This window comes from Diadema antillarum, unplaced genomic scaffold, assembly GCF_040938485.1.
Source record: "Diadema antillarum isolate AM-2024a unplaced genomic scaffold, OU_Dant_1.0 seq00000445_RagTag, whole genome shotgun sequence".
NCBI classification, from domain to species: domain Eukaryota; kingdom Metazoa; phylum Echinodermata; class Echinoidea; order Diadematoida; family Diadematidae; genus Diadema; species Diadema antillarum.
Window position 1 is genome coordinate 1,055,250 of NW_027271419.1, and position 24,838 is coordinate 1,080,087.

A 24,838-nucleotide genomic window follows, 5' to 3' on the forward strand; every position below is an offset into this window, starting at 1 on the left:
ATAGACCTGAGCTACTTTTATTTCCATTGGCCCAGCATGTCTGGTAATATGTGACCGGCGACAACGGTTTCAGGCAAAAGTCGGGGATTTTGAAAATTCATTTTTTCACTGAATCTCATTGCCCATTTCCTAAGCTTTGCATTGATATAAAACACTTGTGTTCTTTGGCACCATAAGTGGGCATAGAAAGAGAAATAAAATGCACTTTTTAAGTTGTTAGCCTGACAAAATTGCGAGAAAACAGGCTTTGAAGATTCACCTCTTTCTCAAAGACAATGTCCGAGCGGCGATGCGAGGGGAGAATCACCCATCCGTACGAAGGTGCCAATCGATGTTACATGTAAGCTCCGCCTCTAGCAACCACATCGCCTTCTGATTGGCTCACTGAGAGATTCAAATTTCCCGGGCACCTTCCTCGGAGCTCAGCGTATGGAGCCGATAAACAATGCATTTCGCTCGGGTTTGTTTACCAGTACGTCTTTCAAGATGGCAAATACGATAATTGCACGTATGGTGTACATGTACAATGTACATGACTCTGTATGGTGCATGCATTACGCAATGGCATCCACATGCCATGGCCGTGTGCACGTAACAGTAGCGGTGACGAATCCACACATTTACAAATCGCGTTTTCATTGTGGTGCCTTTTGAAAGCAGAAAATTGCTAGTGCTGGCAAGGGTCACGCTTCCTGTTTGTTTTGCCTTTACAAGACATGCATATGTTGCTTTGTTCGGTGGTGCTCATTAAATTAAAACAAACAAACAAACAAACACGACTCGTTAGTTTCGTGCGATCTTGATGTGTAGTATTTGAATATAATTGGTCACATGTGACCGCTCCTTTCCTCTCATCTACCTTCCATTGAGTCAGTCTGCTGCTGTCATAATTTTTACTACATGTACAAGTAGACAAATTTGAGAATATTTAGTTTTCTTTTCACACGATTACGTCATGCTACATGATTTTTGTTTCACTTCAGTTGTCGAACATTGTGGTAGAATAGTTTGGATAGAAAGCCAAACGAAGAGCACGCACTACAGAGCGAGCGTATATAAACCACTATAGCAAGAACAATGGAGCATGTAATCGTGCACGCGTGGACAAAGCATTCCCCAAACGCATGCAACTGGTGTCTCCGAAAGCCAAATTATGTAAATGTATGCGACGCACCAGCCAATCGCGTGCGAGACCCTGCGCCGTAGCAACGCTGAAGATATTGGCGCGGCGTTCGAAGGAAGCTCGAAACTGACGAGTGCGATCCAACATAGGGTGCTTAAAATTCCATTTTCGATAGGAAAAACTTAGTCTTATGCTATGAAATTTAGTGTAGATGTAGAAAACATATCAAAGATTCGATTTCTGCAAAAAACCTAAATCGACAAAAATAATGGTCAAAATCTTTGTACCCCGCCTAGGAGGGAATTTGCTCTTGCGACTTTTGCCTGAAACCGTTGTCGCGGGTCACATATGTTCCCCGATAGCTTTGACCATGCCTCTCCTAATACCTGTGGAAAGGAGCATCCTCTCTGAGGGGGAAAAAAAAATTGAGTTTACCTAACTATGCCACTGCTTCCCCTCCTTACGATCCTCATCAGCGCTGGCAAAACAAAAATCATTAGCAATTCCTGTCTCCTCCTTCCGTCCTCTTCCCTCTCCACCTTTCTCATCACGCATCCGGTGAATTTATCTCTCCTCTTTCTCTCTCTCCCTACCCCCACCCCCACCTCCGTCTCCCTCTCATTCTGCCCCGGCACATTTTCCGCGTGAAATAATGACGTCCCCCGCGTTGATATTTCAAATGCCAGCATCGGCGGAGCGAGATGGAAATGGAATACTTTCCCGGGGAAGTGGCCCAATATTGCACGGCTTGCCACAGCACACATTATGTACGCGATGTAGCACATCTAGCCCTCTTCCTCTCCCCCCCCCCCCCCTTCATACTCTTTCTTCATTCCTCACCCTCTCTCTCTCCTTTTCCCCATTTCTCATACTGTTCTTTCATACAAAGCATGTCCCCCCCTTGTCAACAAGACCCTGCACAACATTTGGTTTCACATAACACCACACACTTTCATCATGCATGACAGGGAAATGGGTTGCTAACGGCATCAAGCTCACACTGAATGCATGCTCTTTGTGTTGGCACCTGGGGGAGGGGAGGGGCCCCTAACGTTTGTTACCTAGAGATCTAGATCTCTTTAATGATGGGTATTCCTTCAAGGAAAGGGAAGGAGTGAAAGAAGATGGTGTGAGAGGAAAGCAGGAAGCAAAGAGAGATGGGAGAGGGATGGAATTAACCCGTTGAGGACGGGCTGATTTTGCTACAACATGCATTTCCCATAGACACCTGCCCAAGAATGCTCAAGACCTGTCCTCGACAAGTTTACTTTTAAGGCAGTCTGAAAATCTTGAATCGAGGAAACCGAGACATGTTATGCATGTAATTGTGGATGCTGGAGTACCTACATTGTACAATGATGTAACTAATTTTCATTCAATTGGGGGGGTTGGGGAGATGGCTTAAGAGTGCTCACTACATGGATATTGGTATTATACCGCAGACACATTATGAACGTATGCACATGAATAAAACAAATCAAGGGAGATGCAGCTAGATGATGCAGATTCAAAACATCAGAAAATCTAGAAACCACAGCAGGGACCCCCACAAAGCCAGTAAATCACCCTATCCAATGCACTTTGATAGATCTGTTCATCTCTGGAGAGATGGCAATTTTCCAATCGATATAATGTTGCACAGCCTTTTGATAACCGGAGGTTACCATGGGCAATGGATGATGTGTGTTTGCAGTATTGTCAGGGAGATGGGATGGGTGCGTGCCTGTGAGGAGAAGGGGTGGAGGGGAGGCAATACTAGTCTTCTAGGTATGATAAAATCACTGTGTGTGTGTTTTTTGTGTGTGTATTGTTTGATTGGGTTTTTTTTGTGTGTGTATTGTTTGTTGTTGTTGTTGTTTGTTTTTTGATTTTTTTTTTGAGGGGAGGTTCAGGGCAGTCTCATTATTTCCCTCAATGAAAAGAAGGGTAATTTTTAGAATGTCCCAACTACAAAACGGGGGGGGGGGGGGGGGGGGGGGGGGGGGGGGGAGAGGGGGAGATGACCTCTGCAAGTTAATAATGGGCGACCGGAGACCACTCCTAATCCACACATGATTAGACATAATGGCAATTTGAGTACTGGCAATTATGCTGCGTCCCAGGCGCTTTAATCCAAATACTCCTTAATTGCACAAATGAAAGTGATTGCGGAGAGTGCACTCCTTTGCTGAAATCCCTGAACAGTTCCGGGGACGCTTATGATCCGTGGAAATTATGCAAATCCCGCTCTAATTTTACAAACGCAAGAAAGAATTAACCAAGAAGTCGGCACGATTTTGGCATGACAAGCCCTTTACAACCACAATATGAAACTCAATTAGCTGTAAGCTGTATTGATATTGATCTTTATCACCATTCTCCCGTTCCCCATACAAAAAATAAAGATAAAACACATCAAATGTGGTACTCAGTCCACATAGTCAATTTCCTTGCTGCTAATTTGAAGTGCATATAGTCCATAAAAATTTATAATTGCATGTAGTGTTTTGCTGGTCTATACCATATGGAACATAATGGGCATCTGCACTGATAATATTTTGAAATACAGGGTCTTTCAATAAAAAAAAACAACTAATTAACTCCAGAGGCAACAAAGTATGCTAAAAGCAGCCGTCCTCATTTGCAAAGTATTTTCATTCCTGAAAATATGCTCAGGTTTGCTGATATACATTGTACTAGACTGATATTAGGTGATTACATGATAATTGATATATATAATATGCAGTTTCTTGGACATCAAACATAGGGCAAAACATAAGCTCTGTGTGTGCTGTTGTACGAGTTTTTGAAGACATGTGGGCATGTAAGAGTAAGCAGATTTATACATAATTCATGTTTATGGATTTAACAAAGTACATGAAGAGATAGAGAGCACTAGCAATTACCCTCCCCCTCCCCTCCCCCCCCCCCCCAAAAAAAAATGATTAAATATGTATCATGTATGTATAAACGAAAAATTAAAACATATTTTGTGTCATCTTGAATGATGTTCACAGCCCCTCATTGATACTGTAAATTAACAAGGCAGCTCTCAACATGAACAAAGCAACTTTTTTTTTTTAAATCTAAGGGTACATCTACACTGCTCAAGTGGGGGAAGACATTTTAAAAAGATATGTTCACTATTGTCTAGATCGCAGGTAATCTTCATATAAACTCTTATTTGTTAAAAGTGTAAATAGGAAAAGACAATCAAAGATTTACTGACAATCAGTCAAACTGAACATTCCTAACCTCAAGCTCAACTTTCCTTCAGCCATTTCGGATTTGTATTGCTTTGCTGCCTTGTTTTAGCATTTTTGGTTAAAGTAGCCATTTTTTATTCTTTATTCGAATTTCGTTCAATTTCATATCACAGAAACAGAAACGTTCACAGAAACGAAAAAAAACCCCATCAAAAACAAACTGCATTATACACAAACATCGTACAAAATAACGTCATTCTCACACTATATAAGGACAAAATGTGCACAGTAACACCAACATTGTGCAAACTATATCAAACTTATATTGGTCTAAAAGTGTGTACACACACATACACACACACACACATACACACAAACACATATGCTTGCAGCATATCCACAAGCATATCGAGCACAGTGGAATCAAACCAAACATATTAGAACATCTATGTGCCAAATGAAATTTCATTCAGAGTAGCACTACTACACGTGTGTGTACATATATGTGTACTATATATTCCTGTTGGAATGGAATACTCAGTTCAATCCACCGATACTCTCAATCACCATATCAGAGCGATGTAGAAAGCCTGACAGACGGACAGCCATCTTCTGCAAAAGTAATTCCCTCTTATCTCTAGCGCTCATTAGGAGTATAGTTCAAGGCAGCACATTGGGGTACAGAGGAAAAATTACACGCATTGCAGTGCTAAGCACGCTGTGTAATATACTACTCAAAAAAAGTTAAGGACCACTTTTTAAAACGTACACATTTGTACACATTTGTACCACTTCACAATGGGCCCACTTTTCAGGATATGCAATAATGCGAGAGACATCATGCAACAACTGAAACCACCCATGTGTGAAATTGTTACAGGGTGTTTGAGGAGATTCAAGACAGCCATATTCGGGTATTTCTAGAAATACAACACCCGGTTTGAAAATTGTATACACACATTAAAAAGTGGTCCTTAACTTTTTTTGAGTAGTGTATATTATATACACACACATATATGATATTATGTACATATGTATGTATCCGTATCTTATGACTTCTTTCCATACAGAGCCTATGGACATCACTGACTTCTTACAGTTCTACACAATGTGACACCAATCAATCATGTTTGTTTAACATCTTTCACTACGGAGGGAGCAAAAACAAACTCTGACGAAAGGAGTTGAAAAATGCAATGGCTCCTCAAAAGAAAAAAGAAAAAAATCCTAATCAAAATTGACACACTGCACTGTAAAAGTGGACATTTTCGCTCATTTTGCTTGACATGAGACTAGCCCGAAGATAAAAAAACATGCCTGTTATGCTGCCATCAGTACTATCATATACTTTGATTCTATGGAACTAAAAACACATAAAATGCATCCTACCCAGCCAGGCATGAAAAATTATTTGTACAAATTTCTGCTTTCACAGTAACTGAAGCATGAAGGTCACACAACACTGCATAACACTGACTTTGGGTTTAGACTACCGGTACATTATTAGTAGAGACAAATATAGAGAGACCCATAGAGTGTGCCAATATGTTTGTACATGTAGCATTTATACAGATTGATAGAGAAAAGGAGATATGTTTGATGTGTACACATTCTATTCTTGCAATTGATCAGACACATAACTCTGAAATGAGATGTAAGCTAACAGTTTCAGAACTACTGGTACATGTTTTTAGAGTGATTTATGACAGTAGCAGAGAATGAATATAATGGCTATTCCCTTGAAAAGTTGATGAGATAATCATGCATTTCTGATAGTAGAAGAGAGGAAATGATCCTAATTGATATGCAAACGAGGATCGATTCCACCAGATGAGCACTCTATGGGCAAAGGCAACACTGAGCTTCGCATTAGACAAATGCGATAATGACAACATTCATCACAAGGCAGCTTTTTATGGCTGATAGCTTGAATTCCGTTTGTGAGAATAGAGCACATTTATAAAACAGAAGCCTGGAGGCTAATCACTTTCCCTTGCAGACAATATGCCTTATGTAGTTTGATTTTAACGAGCCACAATTCCTCTACCAGTAAAATTCCAGACCATGTTCAAGTTGCCAGTAATGTATACAGTAAGATCATCAGAACAGACTGGTACCAGTTTCTTTATAATTGGACTTAAAATAAGAAAGATATTGAATTCAAATGGTTGACATGCAGTTGCAACCAATATCATCATTCCGTGAAGTGAATCTATGAAGTTCAACAACTTTGACTTTGATGAAACAAGTTCTGTCACTTGATCATCTGATTTAGAAATGTCTATTGATTAAAAGTCGGCCTAACCCTCTGTGTACCACAGTAATCATCTATCCATAGGTTTGTGTGCAAAATTTGTGCACATTTCTGTGCATAGAAAGGGTCAGACATGATGGGCCATTGTATTTGAATCAATGAGTATCTTTCAAAGAAACATCTACATCCAGGCATCTAAAGTCTATATGTTATGTCTGAACAAAATGCAGTATTGGCAGAGTGTAGCCATTGAAATCCCATCTGCATACATAGAGGAACAGAATGCCAAAAAACACCCAGCCTATTAACCCATTGAGGACGAGTCCCCAGTATACTCGGGCAGGGGTCTATGGAAAATGTGTGTTGTTCCATAGCAAAATCAGTCCGTCCTCTACACCTCTAGTGTGACAATATACACAAACACATGCGCACACACCAACTCACATGTGCACACGAAAAGCCTTGGAATATGAAACTGAGGTTTTCTACCATCTCACAACCTTAACCCTTTATATGCCAAGCTACCACCCTTTCTTTTTCGCCAGCATCAATAATCCATCCTAAAATGACTTACTCATAAAGTTAGCAAGTCCATTCAGGTGCAGCAATGCACATCAGACCCACAGAAAGGCCATAATGACACAGTTGGGGATTAGGGAGATTAGGTAATCTCTATTCATAGACATATGTACCAGTTGGCACTGAAAGTGCTCACTCCAGCATACCAGCATATTAACTTAAAGGGTTAACGAAACAGTCCAACACTACCTACTGTTCCATACTGAATTCTAAAATCCTCATAGACCTGATACACTCCCCACCAGGTTCCTCGAACAAGTAAAGAGAATCTATCCTGTTAACTTTAACATTTTATCAAAACTCAATACATCTTTTAATATTCCTTAACAGGTAATCATCTTTAATCCCTTTTACATGATTTGTATGCATAAGGACATCCACTATACCTCCTGCAAGAGGTGTTGGAAGGTATGTACACAGTCGCTGAGAACACTCTAGTTTGTATCCTCTGTCGTACAAGTGTAATACTGTAGTGTCTCTAAAGTGGTTCCAAGGTTGAAGGCATCTTCAGACACAGCTCACACACATACAACAACTGAAGACATCTTCTACTGCTTTGTGTACTCAGTCTGCAGGTTTCTATTTCTGGAATTTAAGCAAAAACTAGGCCCAAATATAACTGTAGATTGAGGCAAAGCAGCAAAATCAGTTTTTATTATCCTTATCCGTCTGTTTGCTGATAAATTGGTGGATAGAAATCTCAAAGATATTGCCATGGTAACAGATTAAAGGGATGGTATAGTATTGGTGGCGATGAGATGGAGCTTTTTACATTTTTGCAAGATACTAAGAAACCACTTTTTATGAAATGTTACAGAGCAAACCATTCTAAGAGGAGTTCAAAGTTGACTTGATGAAAATCAGTTTTAAAATGGCTTCAGGAAACATTTAAAAAAATGTAAAACAATGCAATCCTAATAAAAGTAGGTCTTACCTTTTATTAGGATTGCTTTGCTGTGGATATCTTAGCCATTTCACAGCCAATTTTCATCAACTTAACATTTAATTCCTGTTGGAATTACATGCTTTTCATATTTCATAAGAGGTTTCTCATTATCTCATCAAAAAAAGTTTAGAAACCTGAAGCCAGGTTTCAACCAAAACTTTAATATCCCTTTAATCAAACATTTAAATTATCTTTTTGAAACAAAAAAAAATTTGACATTTCTGGTGTGTATGCATTGTAAGTCCAGAGTTGTTCTCTACTTTTGTACAAGCTGACAGCGACCTTTAGAAATAATTTCATTATCAAATTGATCTGTTAACATGACAACATCTCTAGGACTTTTGCTTTACCACTAATTATCAGCTAACAGACACAAGGGGTAGTACACTCAACTTGGTAAAAGAACATACTGTTGTGTTTAAAAGGAAATGGTTACATTTACAAATTTATTATTAGCACATGAAATTTTCATTGATTTGTAAGCCAAGCATAACCACTTAAATGCTTCCATCATTATGTTGCCATGGCAACTGTCCTATCAGGCATGATCTTTACCTTGAAAACATTCATCTGTATTGCTAACAGCCAGAGTTGAAACTTTTTTATAGTTAGTAATATGTTTTGACAAAGAAATGTTCGTGTTCTTCCAACAGCGATGCCTCCAAAGTCGTTGCCACAGCAACCACCATGTTTTAGAGGATATGTGACTTTGGCTGACCAAGATTTTGATGGCAAATGAAGTTTCAAGTTGAAATAGAAATGCTGAGACACTCATATGTTTTTACAACATTTCATTATAAAGGTATGTAATTGTTACCATGGCAACAGAAGATGTCATAATTTTGAAGGGTTCAATATCCAAATTTGCTTAGAATATGGTCAATCTACACGTGTTTCAAATTTGGACAATTTGAATAATTTGTCTGATTTATTGGGCTGTGACGCTGGACTAATAGCACCTTTTCCATATGATAAAAAGAACTAGCTGTAAAACCACCATTTGTGTTTGCATGAATTGCTTAAGAATTTCAGGAGGAGCCAACATTCGCAAAATTAAAATGCAAGCGAAAGTTCTTGTCTGTATTATCTGCACTATATGTGGTGAATGCCAGTGGTAATTCGAGAATATTTCTTGCCGCAAAAAAAGACCATCAGCTCCAATTTGTCAATATATCGTTCTGGTTTTACAGTATGTTATTCCAGGGTCAGGAATGAGTAGGCTATGGGGATTCAGTATAATTATATAGAGGATATATATCTTTAAACTGTGTTTTAATTGTCTAAATGTCAAGAAGATTTCAGATGAGAAGGGAGCCTACTTGTAAATGTAGCTGTTTCATAGTTTTGGAGCAGTATAGGATAGAGTCAAGAGCTGTATGTCTAGGGTATCAAGATTTACCACTGGATAGCAAAACAAGGCAAACACCAATGATGTATCGCCCGCATATCGCAATTTGTGATTATAGTGTTTGTCAATATAAGTTCATTGACCTTTGACCTTGTCTGCCTTAAAACCAATAATCAAACTTGACTAGCATCTTTACGTGATGTACTGGTGTGAGTTTTGTGGTCATAGCTCAAAGCTGTAGAAAGTTATTGAGAGCACACAATATATGGTGCTTAAATCAGGAAAAGTTCTTTGACCTTTTGACCTCGTCAGACTTCACTCATGATAATACTCAAACTTGAACATCATTCTTAGGTCATGGTCCTCTTGTGTGAGTTTGGTGGTCATAGCTCATGCACAGCTGTGGAAAGTTAGAGAGTGTACACCAAATTATTGTTGATGCAAACAATGCTGATGCAAATGGTGGAAAAGTGATACCTACATGTATGTATCACTATCGCTACACGGGCAGGACAATAAAATTATCAAAATGATACTTTAGTTCCTGTTCTTTGTCCACACATCGTCTGCACTTTCATCCTGGGAAGAATAACCACAAGCCAGCCAGCAAGCAACAACTTCAGGCTTTTAACCTTGCTACACACAGACTTCATCCAGCGTACTTTTCAAATGCCACTGATGATTAGATGCATGAAGGCATCCAAAACAAAACGAAAGAAATTCCAAGGCAACGAAGCATCCCAGATTACTGTACTAAAGTGGCCACAAAAAATAAAGCCTTTCCTCAAATCATGGCCAGCTGTAATTTGGAGTCCATTACGAGAACTAGTTCCACATCAACCAACTTCAGCTGTTATTGCGTGTCTTAATCCATGGCTCAATGCAGGGATATGCCTGCAGGAAGTGTTGGGGGAAAAAGTGGAATACAAAACAACTTCAGCTGTTTTTGCAAGTTAATCCACGGCCCATTGTGGAGATTCTACAGGGAAAGGCAAAGAAAAAAAAAAATAGAGTGAAAAATATAAAAGTGAAAAACACAAACAGCTTCAGCCATTATTGCATATTAATCCGTGGCCCAATGCGGAGATGCTACAGTGAGTGTTGAAAAAAAAAGTCAGAGGAAAAAAAAAGAATAAAGTATTAGCTAAACCAAATTAAATCGGCCAGTGACAAGTAAAACACTCTCCCCTTCTAAGGTTTGACTGCACTCACTTCAAAATTATCTAAGATCAAGGAGCACCGCCAAATTAAACCTAAAAGCAATAACAGGAAATTTGTTCAATACGTAAAAAAAACAACAACCCACATTCAAGGTCAAAACATGATATCAAAGTGTTAAAAGCAATCTAATCCTTATCTCATGGAATGACATATGATGAAACCCTCAAATGCTCAAACCAATTACATTTGAGCAAATATAACTCATGCTGAATCATAGGAGGATTGCAAATATCCATATTTCCCACAGAATTGCAATCTTTCCCAAAAAATAGATAAGAATTAAAGTATGGCAAATAAAACTCTAGCTCAGTCAAGGCATTCTACTGCGACATAACTTATCACTTCACAAAGATGTAGGTCCTGGAATATTCAAAATTCTGATTTCTGTTGGTCATTTGTGTTATTATCTTCAACACTACTTTTTGGACTATCAATTTCCATGAAATATAGAATAGTTGTGTGCTTTTTTTATTTCATCTCATTTAATAAAAAACAGAATTCTAATTAGCGGTACACCAAGTATTAACCCATAAACTTTTTACTCTAAGAAACTATTTTTCTAACTTCAAATCTACAATGTGTATTCATGATTTTGCAAAAGAAAGGGAATTTTAAAAAAAAACATTTACAAAATGTAATCATCTACTTTATTATGATTACCTGTACTTAGAATCTTGAAAGATTGGCTCCATCAGGTGAGGAGGAAAAAAAAATGTATGAGCGAAAAAACACTTGGAACCTCTTCAAATGCAAATGCATGCTTTGTGCATACAGCGTGGTCACTGGACACCAGATCGACTTTGATGGGTACGTGGCAGACCACGTGAGTCTGGGAGTAGTCTTGTTACTGATACCTTCTTGAAGCTAAGAAAGTCGGAGTCATCTTTGGAAGATGTGAAGGAAGTGAAACAGGAAATAACGTACTTAACTGTGAAACAGGAACACAGTATGTAACCTGGCACTGCACACTTCACTACATGGAAGGAAGAGATGACTGTAGTATCAAAAGGTACTTGATACCAAATGTGTTTTTAATGTTTATAGATCCTGTTTACCTTTGGGAGCAGTGATTGACAAAATGTTCAAGATATCACATTTGATGCATATTACATGTTTATGCGTAGGTTAACATCCTACCGAATACATTTTTTGCAAAAAAGCCTAAAATATATGGATATATCAGTATTTTTCTCAATAAACGATAACTATAGATAGTTCATTCTAGAAACATTTTTACTATAAAGTTCTATTGTTCACATTTTGTATATTTAGTAATTGATTTTACTGATTCATATTTTTACAGTGGTTGTTTCTATCCCTATCTCAGAATTTAGAACTACTTTGAAGCACTAAAGCTGGGATTTTGTTTCATCTGCAAATGGTAAACAATGACTTTAAGGAAGAAAGAAGAGAAGTATCATACTTGATACAAAATGTGTATTTAATGTTTACAACCAGTCCTTCAGTAATTGCTTTTATGGTCTTCCTGACATAACAGAAACTTGACTCCTCGATACCCCCCCCCCCCCCAACAGCAAAGAAAACAGTATGCAGTGGGTTACTAAATTTCATTATGACCTCCAGTTTGTATCTCCGACAGCATGAATTACAACTATTAAAGCATTTTTATCCGTTCTACAGCTACAAGGAGTTGAACTTCATATTGTATATGTGGCATATATGCTTTTCATTTTCACAAATTTCACTACTCAACTCATTCTTTGAATTTGGCTGTTTCTGACATACATGTACAGTACCATCCATATCCCCCTCTCTTCCTTGGACCATCTTTGCATTGCTTTTCCTTCTCCTCCTCCTGCAAACAAGGTTTCCCTTGACACACTGCCTAGAAAGCTCTTCCATTACTACAGTGACCTAGATAACGGTGGGATTCACACTGCTTCAAATGAGCGGGATACATATCACAAGATTTCATCGCGATCCGAATCCTAAGATTTTTGCCCGATAGCACAATCAGCATCACAATCCAAATCCCTCATAAGTACTTTGGTACAATCAGAATAATTTTGTGCCATGGCGAGATTGTAAATGCTGTAGAGTAAATAGTCTCAAGATCTTTTATTCCATCATTCAAAACAGTACATAAACACAAGGACAAGGGTCACCATTTCAGCAGATTTTGGGCATGCGCAGTTTGGTCGAAAAATATTCGCAATCAGCAATTTGCGGGGATATTTCTGTCCGTCTGAATGGACTGTGCAAGAAAAAATCTTGATATTTGGATCACGATCTACAAGGAATCCTTTTTATTTGTCTGCTTGAATGACACTTGGTAATAATTCATGTGACTTAAAATGTCCTAAATACTCCCTGCAGAATGCTCAGGGCAGAGAAGGGGAAGGAGGAGACGTACCAGCCCCCCCCCCCCCCCCATACAGTAGCCTACAGGGTGTACATGTATCTACATGTATACCATCAAGCCTGATGCACAAGTTGCGCGAAGGGGTTTTCTCATCAGCATTCATCAGCGCATACAAATGGAAATCGAATGCCTGTAGAACAGTCACTGGCACCAGCTTTTATTACAAAGTCTCTTTGGCTTAGATTTATGTTGTCAAGGGACCAAGATATAGACCTATAATTCCCCATCACTTCTCAATGTCTGCCATGCCATGCAGTATTCAAGAAAATAGTCCTCAGAATTTATTCTCGCCATGACTGTGATGATCACCTTGGGACCATCTTGCAAGCCCCGTCTGACAGTGAGATTTGCAATCGTTGTGTGTAACAGCAAACTGCAGTTGCCATGACAACGACTGAGAGATGCCTTGTCGATTGGAGGTTGCTCCTCTGCCTCTGCCGACTCCACATTTTCGCAGTGTTTACTCATTTGCTTTACTGGACACTGCAATTTTACTGGGTTTCAATTGTTACAATTCTATAATGTATCAACTGAGTCATTTAACAATTTCAGAATATTCATGATATTCATCAATGGAGTGCTACTAGTATTCAATGAAAATCTGAGAAATTTTTTTTTAGTATAAAATGATCACAAGATTTCATACAAATTACAATTCATGTAGACCGGCGCCATGACACAAATTACTCTATTTTCTGTAGACATAATAGGACAAAATCAGAGACATGTTTAAAAAAGAATATAAATATTTGTGTGTTTTTTCCTTATCCATTTTGACAAATGCTGTCAAAATTTCACATTTTGAAAAGTTAATTCTTGTCATCTTACAAAGCATCAAAAATTTATAGGGTATTCAAGGACTGTTGCAAAAAAAAAGATTGTTAACTAACTTTTATTTGCAAGGTCTTGACACTTAAAAGCAAAAAATAAGCAATACATGTATTTTACATGTGTCAAAAACATGTACAAAATGACACCATCATATAGGGATAAAAATTTCTCAATCTAATAGAACATAGATCTGCAAAATCAAGAGTGATACTGGAATGTAAATTTTACACAAAAATCCCTCGCAAACAAAACACAAGAATCCATATTTCCCGTAAAAAGCCTGCAGACTTACAAGATTATGATATTCAGTTACAAAATATTCAACACTGTAATTTCAGAATTTTCTTTTTTTCTTTTTTTTTACAATCAGAAGTCAAGGGTGTGTCACAGAAATTGGAAAAATTAAACACTTCTCGAAAAAAAAGAACAACCCTGATTGATCAGTCTCAATACGGCATACTTTGGTAATACAGGTCTGTTTTCCTTTATAACTATCAACAAACAAACAAACAATCCAATACTCATGGCTCAATAAGCCAAGAATATCATGGTATTAATGTGCAATGGCAATATTGAATTTCTTGATGTTCCTAAAAACCTCTGCCAGTGAGCACAAGCACAATTTCAATCATATTTCAGTCTGTAAAAAGGCCAAAACCCTGTTGCATAAAAGTAAGGAACAAATGTAAGCCACAAAATCAAACACAAGTCTCTGAATACTCAATTCTGATAGGCTAATATCTGACTTATGTTTGATTTTTTTAACTTTATGTTTGATTGCATCTTTTAAAATACAACAGGGTCCAGAAAAGACCGAGACACGAGTTTCATCATAAATACTTAACTATATTGTCAACCTCAAAGCAACATTTAGATGGCCATGAAGTACAAAATTATGTGAGATTTCATTATATTGCATGAGGTACATTGTACATGTACACCCTGCCCTGATTTATAAGACAAACTTTTTCATCTACAGATTCAGTCCAAAATCACTAGAATTGCAGCACTCTTCACACTACATGTATGTGAATACTGTTTTCAAAGGCTAGGATGATTAAACAGTCATTTGATCTATATCATACAGTATCTGCATTGTCAGCTTGAGAATAGTTTCACATACTTATAGTTAATGCTCATATTCTTTGACACTTGCAATGTGATGTGAAAAGTCACATGGAACAACTGACATGTGACCTCTTTGGCATCTAATGGGCGTTGCAGTCGATCACATTACAACGACCTCTAACCTCTAACCATACACCTTCAAAACCACAAAGTGCATGATATGTGAAGAAGTTAGACTGTCATATCAAAGTCGTGTTAAAAAGAGCCATGGCATCATAGACTATAAGATGAGGATCACATATTAGACAGAGCTCGACACTAACGGTGGCCCGGTGACCCAGGGCCACCGAAAACGCACGTCGGGCCACCAAAATTTCAGAAATGAAGCATTTGGTGGCCTGATCGGGCCACCAAAAAAGGTCGGATGTTTGCCTTTGGGCCACCAAAAATAAAAGTTAGTGTGGAGCCCTGTATTAGACATAACATGGCTTGCAGTGAACCCCTCGATTATAGTTGATCAAACAAATAGACGCTGAAATAGGATCAAAAGCTAACTCCAATCTTATTTCCTATAGATGACCATTCAATGATCATTCACTGTGGCATCTGTGTGTGTGGTAATTGCTCTTTGTTATAAGGAATTTTTTGTATTGTTTCATCAGTAAAGATGTAGCATATCACAATCTTTCACATCCAGTGATTAATCAGCAACTTTGCAAAAGAAATAGGGCATGAGTCACATTTACTTGTACATCATGAGGAAACCAGCATTTCCTTGCATTCTTGTTATTGTGAAAAGGTACAGTATATCTGGTACATGTATACTGCAGGAAAAAACAAAAACAAAAACAAATCTAAAAAACCAATCCTTGCAAGTGGAAAAGCTTTATTTGGGTGATTTTATCTCCAACATTTTTTCTGTTCTGAGGTTGTTGTTGTTGTTTTTGGTTGTTTGTTTGCTTGCTTTGTTTTGCTGTGTTTTTGTTTTTTGCTGTTATTTTGGGTTTGTTTGTGTGTCTGTTTTACAGTGTGATTTCCAGATGTCTACCCACTAAAAAATAAATAAAACTAGAAATGTCGCTACAGCGACTGGTTATACCCCCGCCAAACAACATTTCATAAGCTTTGGTCAAAACAACATTTCATAAGCTTTGGTCAAAAAACTGAGGAAGTAGTTAAATCCGCAAGATCTTTCCTTGATCTTCTGCCATTAATATGCCGTTACCATGGCAACGTACTTTCGGGTACTGTCGAAAAATGCGTCTTGCACATCTACAACCAAAGGCACACATCTGTATCAAGTTTCATGGAAATTGGGCAAAAACTGAGGAAGTAGTTTGCAACACAAAATTTTCCATCATTTTGGCTCATAATATGTGAGCTGTTACCATGGCAACATACTTTTTGTCACTGTCAAGAAATGTGTCATGCTGACCTATATCCTAAGACAAACATTCAATATGAATTCCATGAGAATTGGAAGAACACTGATGAAGCAGTTTTGACATGAAGCATTTTGCCCTATATTTTACCAATAACATGCCGTTACCATGGCAACACACTTTTTGCCACTGCGGAAATATGTGTCTTGCACATTAACATATTCAGATGAACATCTGTACCTAATTTCACAAAAATTGATCAAAAACTGTGGGAGGAGTTCGCGACGCAAGATTTGTACCCATTTTTGCCCATAATATGCCGTTACCATGGCAACATACTTTTGGGTACTGTCAAAAAATATGTCTTGCACATCTACAACCCAAGGCACACATCTGTGCCAAGTTTTATGGGAATCAGTTGAAAACTGAGGAAGTAGTTCGCGACGCAAGATTTGCAACGGATTGCCCGCCCGACCGCCCGACCGACCGCCCGACCGCCCGACCGTCCGCTGATTCCTATATACCCCCTTCAAACTTCGTTTGGCGGGGGTATAATAAAACAGCCTGGAAAAGTAAAGATATGAACGGGGACACTCAGACAACAATAGCTTCACTAAATGGCATTCAAATAATAGCAGTCTATTGTTTGTCTGGTGAGAAAAAAAAAAGAGAAAGAAACGAAAAGAAAGATCAATGAAGTAGTACCCATGTGAACCTCCCACACACAGTGAGGTCTCTCAAGGAGAAAAGGGGGGTCCCCATCAGGAGACCCATTCACACATCACTCTCCCCCCCCCCCCCCCCCCAAAAAAAAAATCACTTGTCTGCAAGCAAGACATTTTTAACTCTCCAAACTTTTTAGTGTGTGTCTCTACATGAGAATCATCTGGTTTTTTTTCTTTTCTTTTTTTAACTGACCAATGCTATTTTCTGGCAGTTTTACTTTGGCCTTGACATGAATCTTGGCTGGACTGTGTACTTTTGGACCATCGAAGGGGTATCTTATCCTAAACAATGGCAGTGTGCATGGGTCAATTGTACTTCACTAAGTTCACAGCCCCACCCAATCCCCCATCCCCCTCCCAAAAAAAAAGAGGAAATTATGACCAAAGCTTCTACGGAGATAGCTACACGTAGAGAGGTCAACTGAACAACAAATTATTCATACCCACTCCTAGTAACCATGACTTACAATGTATGCACTGGTTAAAGAGTAATGCATCATACACCTACCATGTCTGTCACACTTGCCAGTGGTGCAATCATTTGACTATCAAACAAATACAACTGCAATGGTTTTATCATTCTTATCTGAGACCAGGGCCCTGTTTTATGAAGAGCTATTATTGATCACATAAGATTTATAACATAAGTCTATGGCAGCCTGTGTGGTAAGGGAATTTACAATCGATTTTATCTTTTGATAAAATAGGGCCCTGAAATGGGAAAGTTGAGCAATTGTAAGTTTTAGAATGTTTTCACTACACAATGATGACAAGAAGTCTGGACATACGTCTACTATAAAACCAAAAATATTCAGCCTTTTTTGCAGCATGATTTTTTTTTTTTTTTTTTTTGGAGAATTGCCACTGCCATTCAGCACAGAATAAATGAAGAGAAGGACTTCAATGAGCATTTTCATATCCCATATCTTGGCTGCTCGCAAAATTTGCCCCAAAAAAATTCATTTTCAAATTTAACATTTTGATACAATTACTTTTCATCCAAACTTTGCTTTAGTCAATTAACAATTAATCCTACAGGGGGACTGCTATGGGAAACATGGGCAGCTAGCTGTGTTCCTCGTGTTCACTTTGCATTCACTACAATGCATACAGCTGTGTATATTCAGATTGAAAAAAAAAAATCCTGTCACGAGTGAAAATCATACATATATGCATTGTGTGGGAAACCACAATGAATTTTCTCTTTTCTTCTTGAGAAAAATGGAAATGAATTAAACTAAAACTGAAACTGTGAAGGCCATGAATTGTAACTGATGTACTGATGTCGTATGATTTCTTGCCCCATGATCCAGTTTCACTTTGATGATCTGGAATCGGCAGCATTAATTACCCCATTCCTGTATTACAACCCTTCATGTAATGAGATGATTTTGCTGCAGTAATAATCATCTTATCATTGAATTGGCAACTATGATTTCTGCTGTAATAAAAACGTGTATAAATGCTATATCATACTGTAAAAGTGGATATTTTCGCCTGACTTCATGTTTTCGAGCTCGACAGGTTAAGATGAGTTTTACGTGTTATTAATTCCGCGAAATCGAGACATCAACAGCTGGAACATATTTTCGCGCTAGTTTCTGGTTGCGCGAAATGTGTGCAAATTTTCGACACCATGAAAATTGCCACTTTTACAGTACAGTGATAACGTTGCACAAAGTCAGAAAAAACATTGACAGAGCTGCAAATTTGAGACAGAAAAATCAAGCCATCTTTTTCAATGTTGCTGATTTAAGATCTGTTTTAAATCTGGTAACTGATAAATAAATAATAAATAATAAAATGAAATAAATAATTGACAATGCCCAAAACATTGCTCAAATATAGAGAAACTTTTTTCATCTACTTCATGAAATGCAAACAATGAATGATAAAACTTATGACAAGATGACGCAGCATTACTGTAATGACTAGGAATTGTAGCATGCATGCATGAAACCTTCGTGAATTTTGCAAGGAGCCAAGATTCATGAAAGTATTAAAAATGCCCATGAAAGTTTATGTCTACAGATTGCATTGAATGCCAATGGTGGCAGTGCACAAAAGTTTCATGTGAGAATAAGGCTGTTGGCTCCAATTCCAGAGAATCCAACTCTCCCGTTTTCGACGGGAGATCTCCCGCCGAAAACCCATTTTTGCAAAATCTCCCGTTCTCCCACTGGAGATTTGATTTCTCCCGCCCTGGCTCTGTGTCTCCCAGTGGAAAGGATTTCTTACTTATCGCTATCGTATGTTGAAAAAGTAAGCCTTAGATAGCACCAGAGAACATCTAGAACCCTAGGAACTTCATGCTTCACACACATCAACTTGGAGTCTCCCGTTTGCTAGGGGTTTCGGGCGGGAGAATCTCCAGATCAGAAGGTGCTTGGGGTTGGAGTCTCTGCAATTCACAAAAGCTGCATGTGGCAAATGTTTCTGGTTTGTTTGTTTTTTTCACACAGTTAACCAAACAAGTATGATTTTGGAGCAAAACAAATTTATGGAGTAAACAATTTCAAATCTTTGAATCACATTTTACAATCATTAAATATAGGAAGTTTTCCTGAAGGTCTGCACGGCCTGTTCTCATTATACAGTGTACAGTATTATTCATGTCAGGGCTATAATTATATTTAAAGCTTTTTGCATCGGGTATCCTGCACCAATTACACACAGGTCACTACGCACAATAAACAGTTACAATGTACAACATTTCCAGGAATGATTACTAGTAATCAAATGGTTTCTCATCTCAGCACACTTCAGTGAATACAAGAAACTCTGGTATGTAGAAACTAAATCATCAGAACTCAGGTCATGAAAATTAGCAGCCTTTCACATTTTGTACGAAATTGTACTCACGAGATCTCTTCACTCTGCGGAAACCAAATGGGAGTGTGTAGTGGTCCAGTTTGTGGTAATTCTTGTAGCTCCGCACGTCCTCGAAGTCGGCAAATAACTTGATTCCATGCTCGTAGCGATCGCGAAACCACTTGGAGTATTTGGCTAGGGTCTGTACAGTTTTTGGACAGTGCTGTGGAGTGCAAGACATAAACACAACAAATTACATAAAACAAAAGCTATTAGGACTGTGAAATACAAAAGAAAGTGCAGTTTTCTTGACCCAGGTGTATAAATGGGTACCTGGCAACACTAGGGTAATAATAATGGCAGGGTCCTGTGGTAGAACAGTGACAACACTGAAGAGGCTAAGGGTGGGATTTCACGGAGCACGCGAACGATTTGCGAAGGACGCAAATGACAAAATCCAACATTCGGAAAAGTTTTTCTCCGAATGTTTTCCGACTATGAAGCCGAAAATTATTCTTGTGCAATTTGTGCGAAGTTTCCACAACGTATGTGCGAATGTCGTGTGTATCATTGCTAAAGTACAGCATGTTACGTACACGAAAAACACACGACGGAAATGCAAACAACGAAAAGTTTTCAATAATCATGGGAGAAAATGTACCCAAGAAGAGGTGGAAGCTGTCTTGAGTTGAATTTTTTTCTTTCCTCTATTTCTCCTTTCTTTTTCTCTCATTTCTCTATCGTGTGCTTGCCTACATTTTTTCCCAGGACTTATCTCCACTAGTAAAGCATTTGATCTTTCTTTCTTTTTTTTTGCAGTTCCTCCAACACATAATCTCTATAGTTCAAATGAAATTTTACATACTTTAGATTAATTTTAAGTGTATTCTGCGATTTTTTTTTTGTATATCAAACATTTCTTTCTCTTTGCTAGTCTTTAATTCTTTTTTTGTTACTATAGCTGTTAATAATTGTTTGATGTTTAGATGTATGCTACGATTTTTATTTGTAGAAAACGTATAGGTCATACATCCCCCAAACGTGCGCTAAACGTTCACGAGAATGTCTCAAAAGGTACGCGAACAGTTTGCGATTACGTCATAAAATGATCGGAAAAACTTCACAGATTTCGCGTAACATACGAGAGACATTCTCCAAAGTTTAGGAGTCTGTTTGGGGTTTCACGAACATTTTGCGAACATCGCGCGTGTCTTGCGAAGGTCTTGCGCATACATGTATGACGAGGCTTTGAAGACACTTTCGAGAACAATTCACGAGCAAATCACGACCGAGTGTGCGGAAAAGGTTCGCAAAAAATGTCAAACTCTTTTGAAATTCTCGCCGAAGTAAAAACGATATTCGCGAACAATTGACGACGCTACCGAACCCTCACGTTCGTTTGGCGATCTTTTGCAGACTAAAAACCGAATAATGGATTTTGCCATTCGCGTCCTTCGCAAATCATTCGCGTGCTCCGTGAAATCCTACCCTAACCGAAGAAGACCACATTATTATTATTGTTATTATTATTATTATTGTTATTGTTGTTGTTATTATCATTATCATTATTATTATTATTAATATTATCATTATTACACAGCCATGAAGTACACTGTAGGCCTACATTCTTCAATTTCCTGTAAAAAAGATGCTGTAACTACCACATACATTGTACATGTACACACAAGCACACAAAAGATGTTCCTCAGTTGACATCAAGGCCAGATGCCACCCCACCCGCCACAACATTCAAACACAGAAGGCAATCAGCCAGAATACAACATTTATGTCATTTTTTTTTATTTATTCATGTTTTCAATGCACACAACAGCATTCATCAAAATGTTACTTGACAGAAGGACTTTGCATGGTATGGACAATTTTAATTATGCAGTTAAGTATAAAACAATTTCATGGCAACACCATGTGCAGAAGATACGTACTTTGTACATCAGGAGAATCTTTTGTTGAGAAATTCAGAGTCCTCGAGAGAACTGTGAAATACTAAGGCTAAAAAAAATATTAAAAAAAATAAAAAGATGTTTTGGATGGATTGACTACACTGTACTGTTCAGTTCATTTTGAATGAGCCAGACTGAATGTGTACATCTGTACATGCTCAAATTGCAGTTTTGTTCAAAGACATATTTTGTTGTGTATAGGGTGGGTAAAAATATTTTTGTTGAAAACTTTTCCATAGACATCTTTAATACCAACAAGGCTATTATCCCCTGACATACCCTTGCAACTTATGCCCAAATTCTACACTGGAGTTCTTCTGTTTTTATGGAACACAAGATGTATGGAACAATATATCAAAAAGGAAACTATACAGAAAATTCAACATACTTGTATCCACTTTCTTGCACAATTAAGGAACACTTGTCTTGCCTCTTTCAGAAGGCATGGGGAATATAACCTTAATATATGTCAGTAACAAGTCAAGGGAATGTGTACTTTTCATCTAAAAAAACAGAGAGAGAGAAAAAATTGTTGAAAAAGTCTCTTCATATTTTCTTTATATCGATCTACGTATGTAACATCACAAACTGTAGGAGCCTTCTCATCCAGCAATGACAGCACTGAAACTTCAACAACTCATAACTTTTGAAAGGATTGTCCAATTTTCTCAAACTTTTACTGACATGTTCAACAAATGTTCCTACATTTATTCAATCCATCAAGGTGAATTGTCCTTCAAAGCTTCTTCTCACATTCATTCTGCTTCTTTTACTAGTTTAAGCAGGGCTGATGTTCAATGCTTACAAATTGTATACTCCAAGCCTCTGCAGCAGTTAAGGAATAACTTCAGACGCACTTTCAGTAAATAGCAACTGAACAGTTTTTCTATCAGTACTTCATCCTTTTCCTTCTCTACTCCCTCACTGTTTGTAGGCCATTTGTATTCTTTTTATATTCTGTACTCTTATTTCAAGGTGTGAAAGTCTTGTACTTTACTTTGGGGCCATTTCCAATCAAGCTACAGTCTGTAATAGGCTATCATCGCTCCCACACAATACTGTATGTGACCCGCTACAACAAAAAGGTCCTAAAGTCGCGCAAGGTCGAAGCCGCGAAAATCGAATTTGAAGTCAGAGCATTAAAATTGGTCAAAACTTATGATTTCTGATTTCGATATATTATTGGAGTCTAACATGTCTTCTATCATCTGTCGAAATTTTGAAGCAAAATGAACAAAGGAAAGATTAAAAAATAGCGTTTTGCTGAGCCATGTTTTTTGGCGTTTCAACGAAGCAGAAACTGGTTCGAAAATTTGGATTGAGCGCCACAGATAGGCTCCGCCCCTAACAACGACCAGAGTGATCTCATTGGTCAGTTTGCTGCTTGCTGCTAACCGAAGCGTGAAGCTCGCACACTGCCCAGTCGACTGGTGCGTGCGGGCGGGATGCGCTATGCTCAGCCGCTTCTCACATCGTGGTCACTGATTGATTGGTGAGGAGACCGCCGACGCTGATGTGCTTGAATGAACTCTCCGGGGGTTGCTAGGGCTTACCTTCTATTGTCCAGAGGTGAAAACTGACTTGCGTGTCCCTTGATCGTGATTGCGTCGAAAGGAAGACTTTTAGGGCGCTTTTCTCGAAACAGTGATTTTCCAGACGTCTCGACATGCTCTCTTTTAAACATCGATATCTCCGCAGCCGATTATTTTTATAAAATGTTTTATATATCACTTTAAAGCAGAAAGATTAGGGGATTATATCATGCAATTTTCAAATAATCGACCTCGCCCGACTTTAGGATCATTTTGTTGTAGCGGGTCACATATGATTACATTATGACTTGAAAATGTAATGACGTTGTTTTAATGTGGAAATAATAAAAATGAAATAAAATGTATTTTGTCACAGTGTCTACTTGCCTACCAGTAATTCTGAAGGCTGGTAGAATCTGATACCACATGTTATAATTACCCCAACCAATTTTTTTTTTTTTAATTGTGTGTTTTGTTGCTCTTGGTCTTCTAGTTTTAGTTCTTTCAATACCACTTTACTCTATATGGGTCAGGGATTCCACAGACAGTGAAACTTCAGTGTAGTATCTATTGAGGTTAATAGGACATATAATTCAAAGTTAATACGAGTAATGCCAAATAACTGACAAGGTTGGCTGTCCTTACCAGCAGCCTCCACAATTACAAACGTACAACATTCCTATCCATACCACTACCTTTCAGAGAGACCATAAAAAAGGAAAAAAAAATCTAAACAGCCCAGAACTTGTTTCACTTTGGCTTCCCTATTTTACCATCACTGCCCTCATTGGGGCAGGGGATTCAATACACCAGCGAGGTATAAAATGTAAATAACTTTGCCACCTTCCGTGGTTACTTGCAATTGCTTCTGTACAGTAGTCATCAGCAGATGATTGATCCATGTACATGTACATGGGGCACCCTCTATCTCGCATCAGTCTTGCATACTTGTAGATTTAAGCCCGTGAAGACGAGTCCCAAGTACATGATGTATACTCGGGCAGGTGTCTATGGGAAGTGCGTGTTACAGCAACATCAGTCCGTCCTCAACGGGTAATGGTCAATGTGAAGATGGACATCACAAGCATGGGTGTATGCAAGGGGGGTCGGGAGGGTCGTACGACCCCCCCCCCCCCCAAAAAAAAAAAAAAACAAATTTCAAAAGGTCCAGTTTTTGTAAAAGACATTTTTGTTTTTCGAGGGCTTTTTACCCCATATACAACAGGGGAAAAAAAAGTGACCAGGTGGTGTTCCAGCAAATTGACAAGAACCTTGTAAATTTCATAACTTAGTTTTAATATGCCATACCTTATTTCTAAGCCGCACTGCCATGCTGAAAAAGTCATTTTTTGTATGCACCAAATGGCCCCATTTTAAGATATACAATTCAAAAACTCCCTACCCTCCAACACCCACCTCGCAAAGGTAAAGGTCCAAAAATTTTGATTACGACCCCCCCCCCCCCCAGAAAAAATCCTGACAAAGCACC

General features: G+C 38.3%; 1 protein-coding gene across 1 annotated transcript in view; it reads right to left on the bottom strand.

The window, feature by feature from the left end:
* LOC139732720 (alpha-N-acetylgalactosaminide alpha-2,6-sialyltransferase 2-like) overlaps nucleotides 1–24,838 on the bottom strand; it is a 72,689-nt gene that overhangs the window by 39,995 nt on the left and 7,856 nt on the right. The window contains exon 2 of the mRNA XM_071643572.1: nucleotides 19,908–20,079. Coding sequence (XP_071499673.1) covers nucleotides 19,908–20,079 — 172 coding nt within the window. The remainder of the gene's footprint in view (nucleotides 1–19,907; nucleotides 20,080–24,838) is intronic.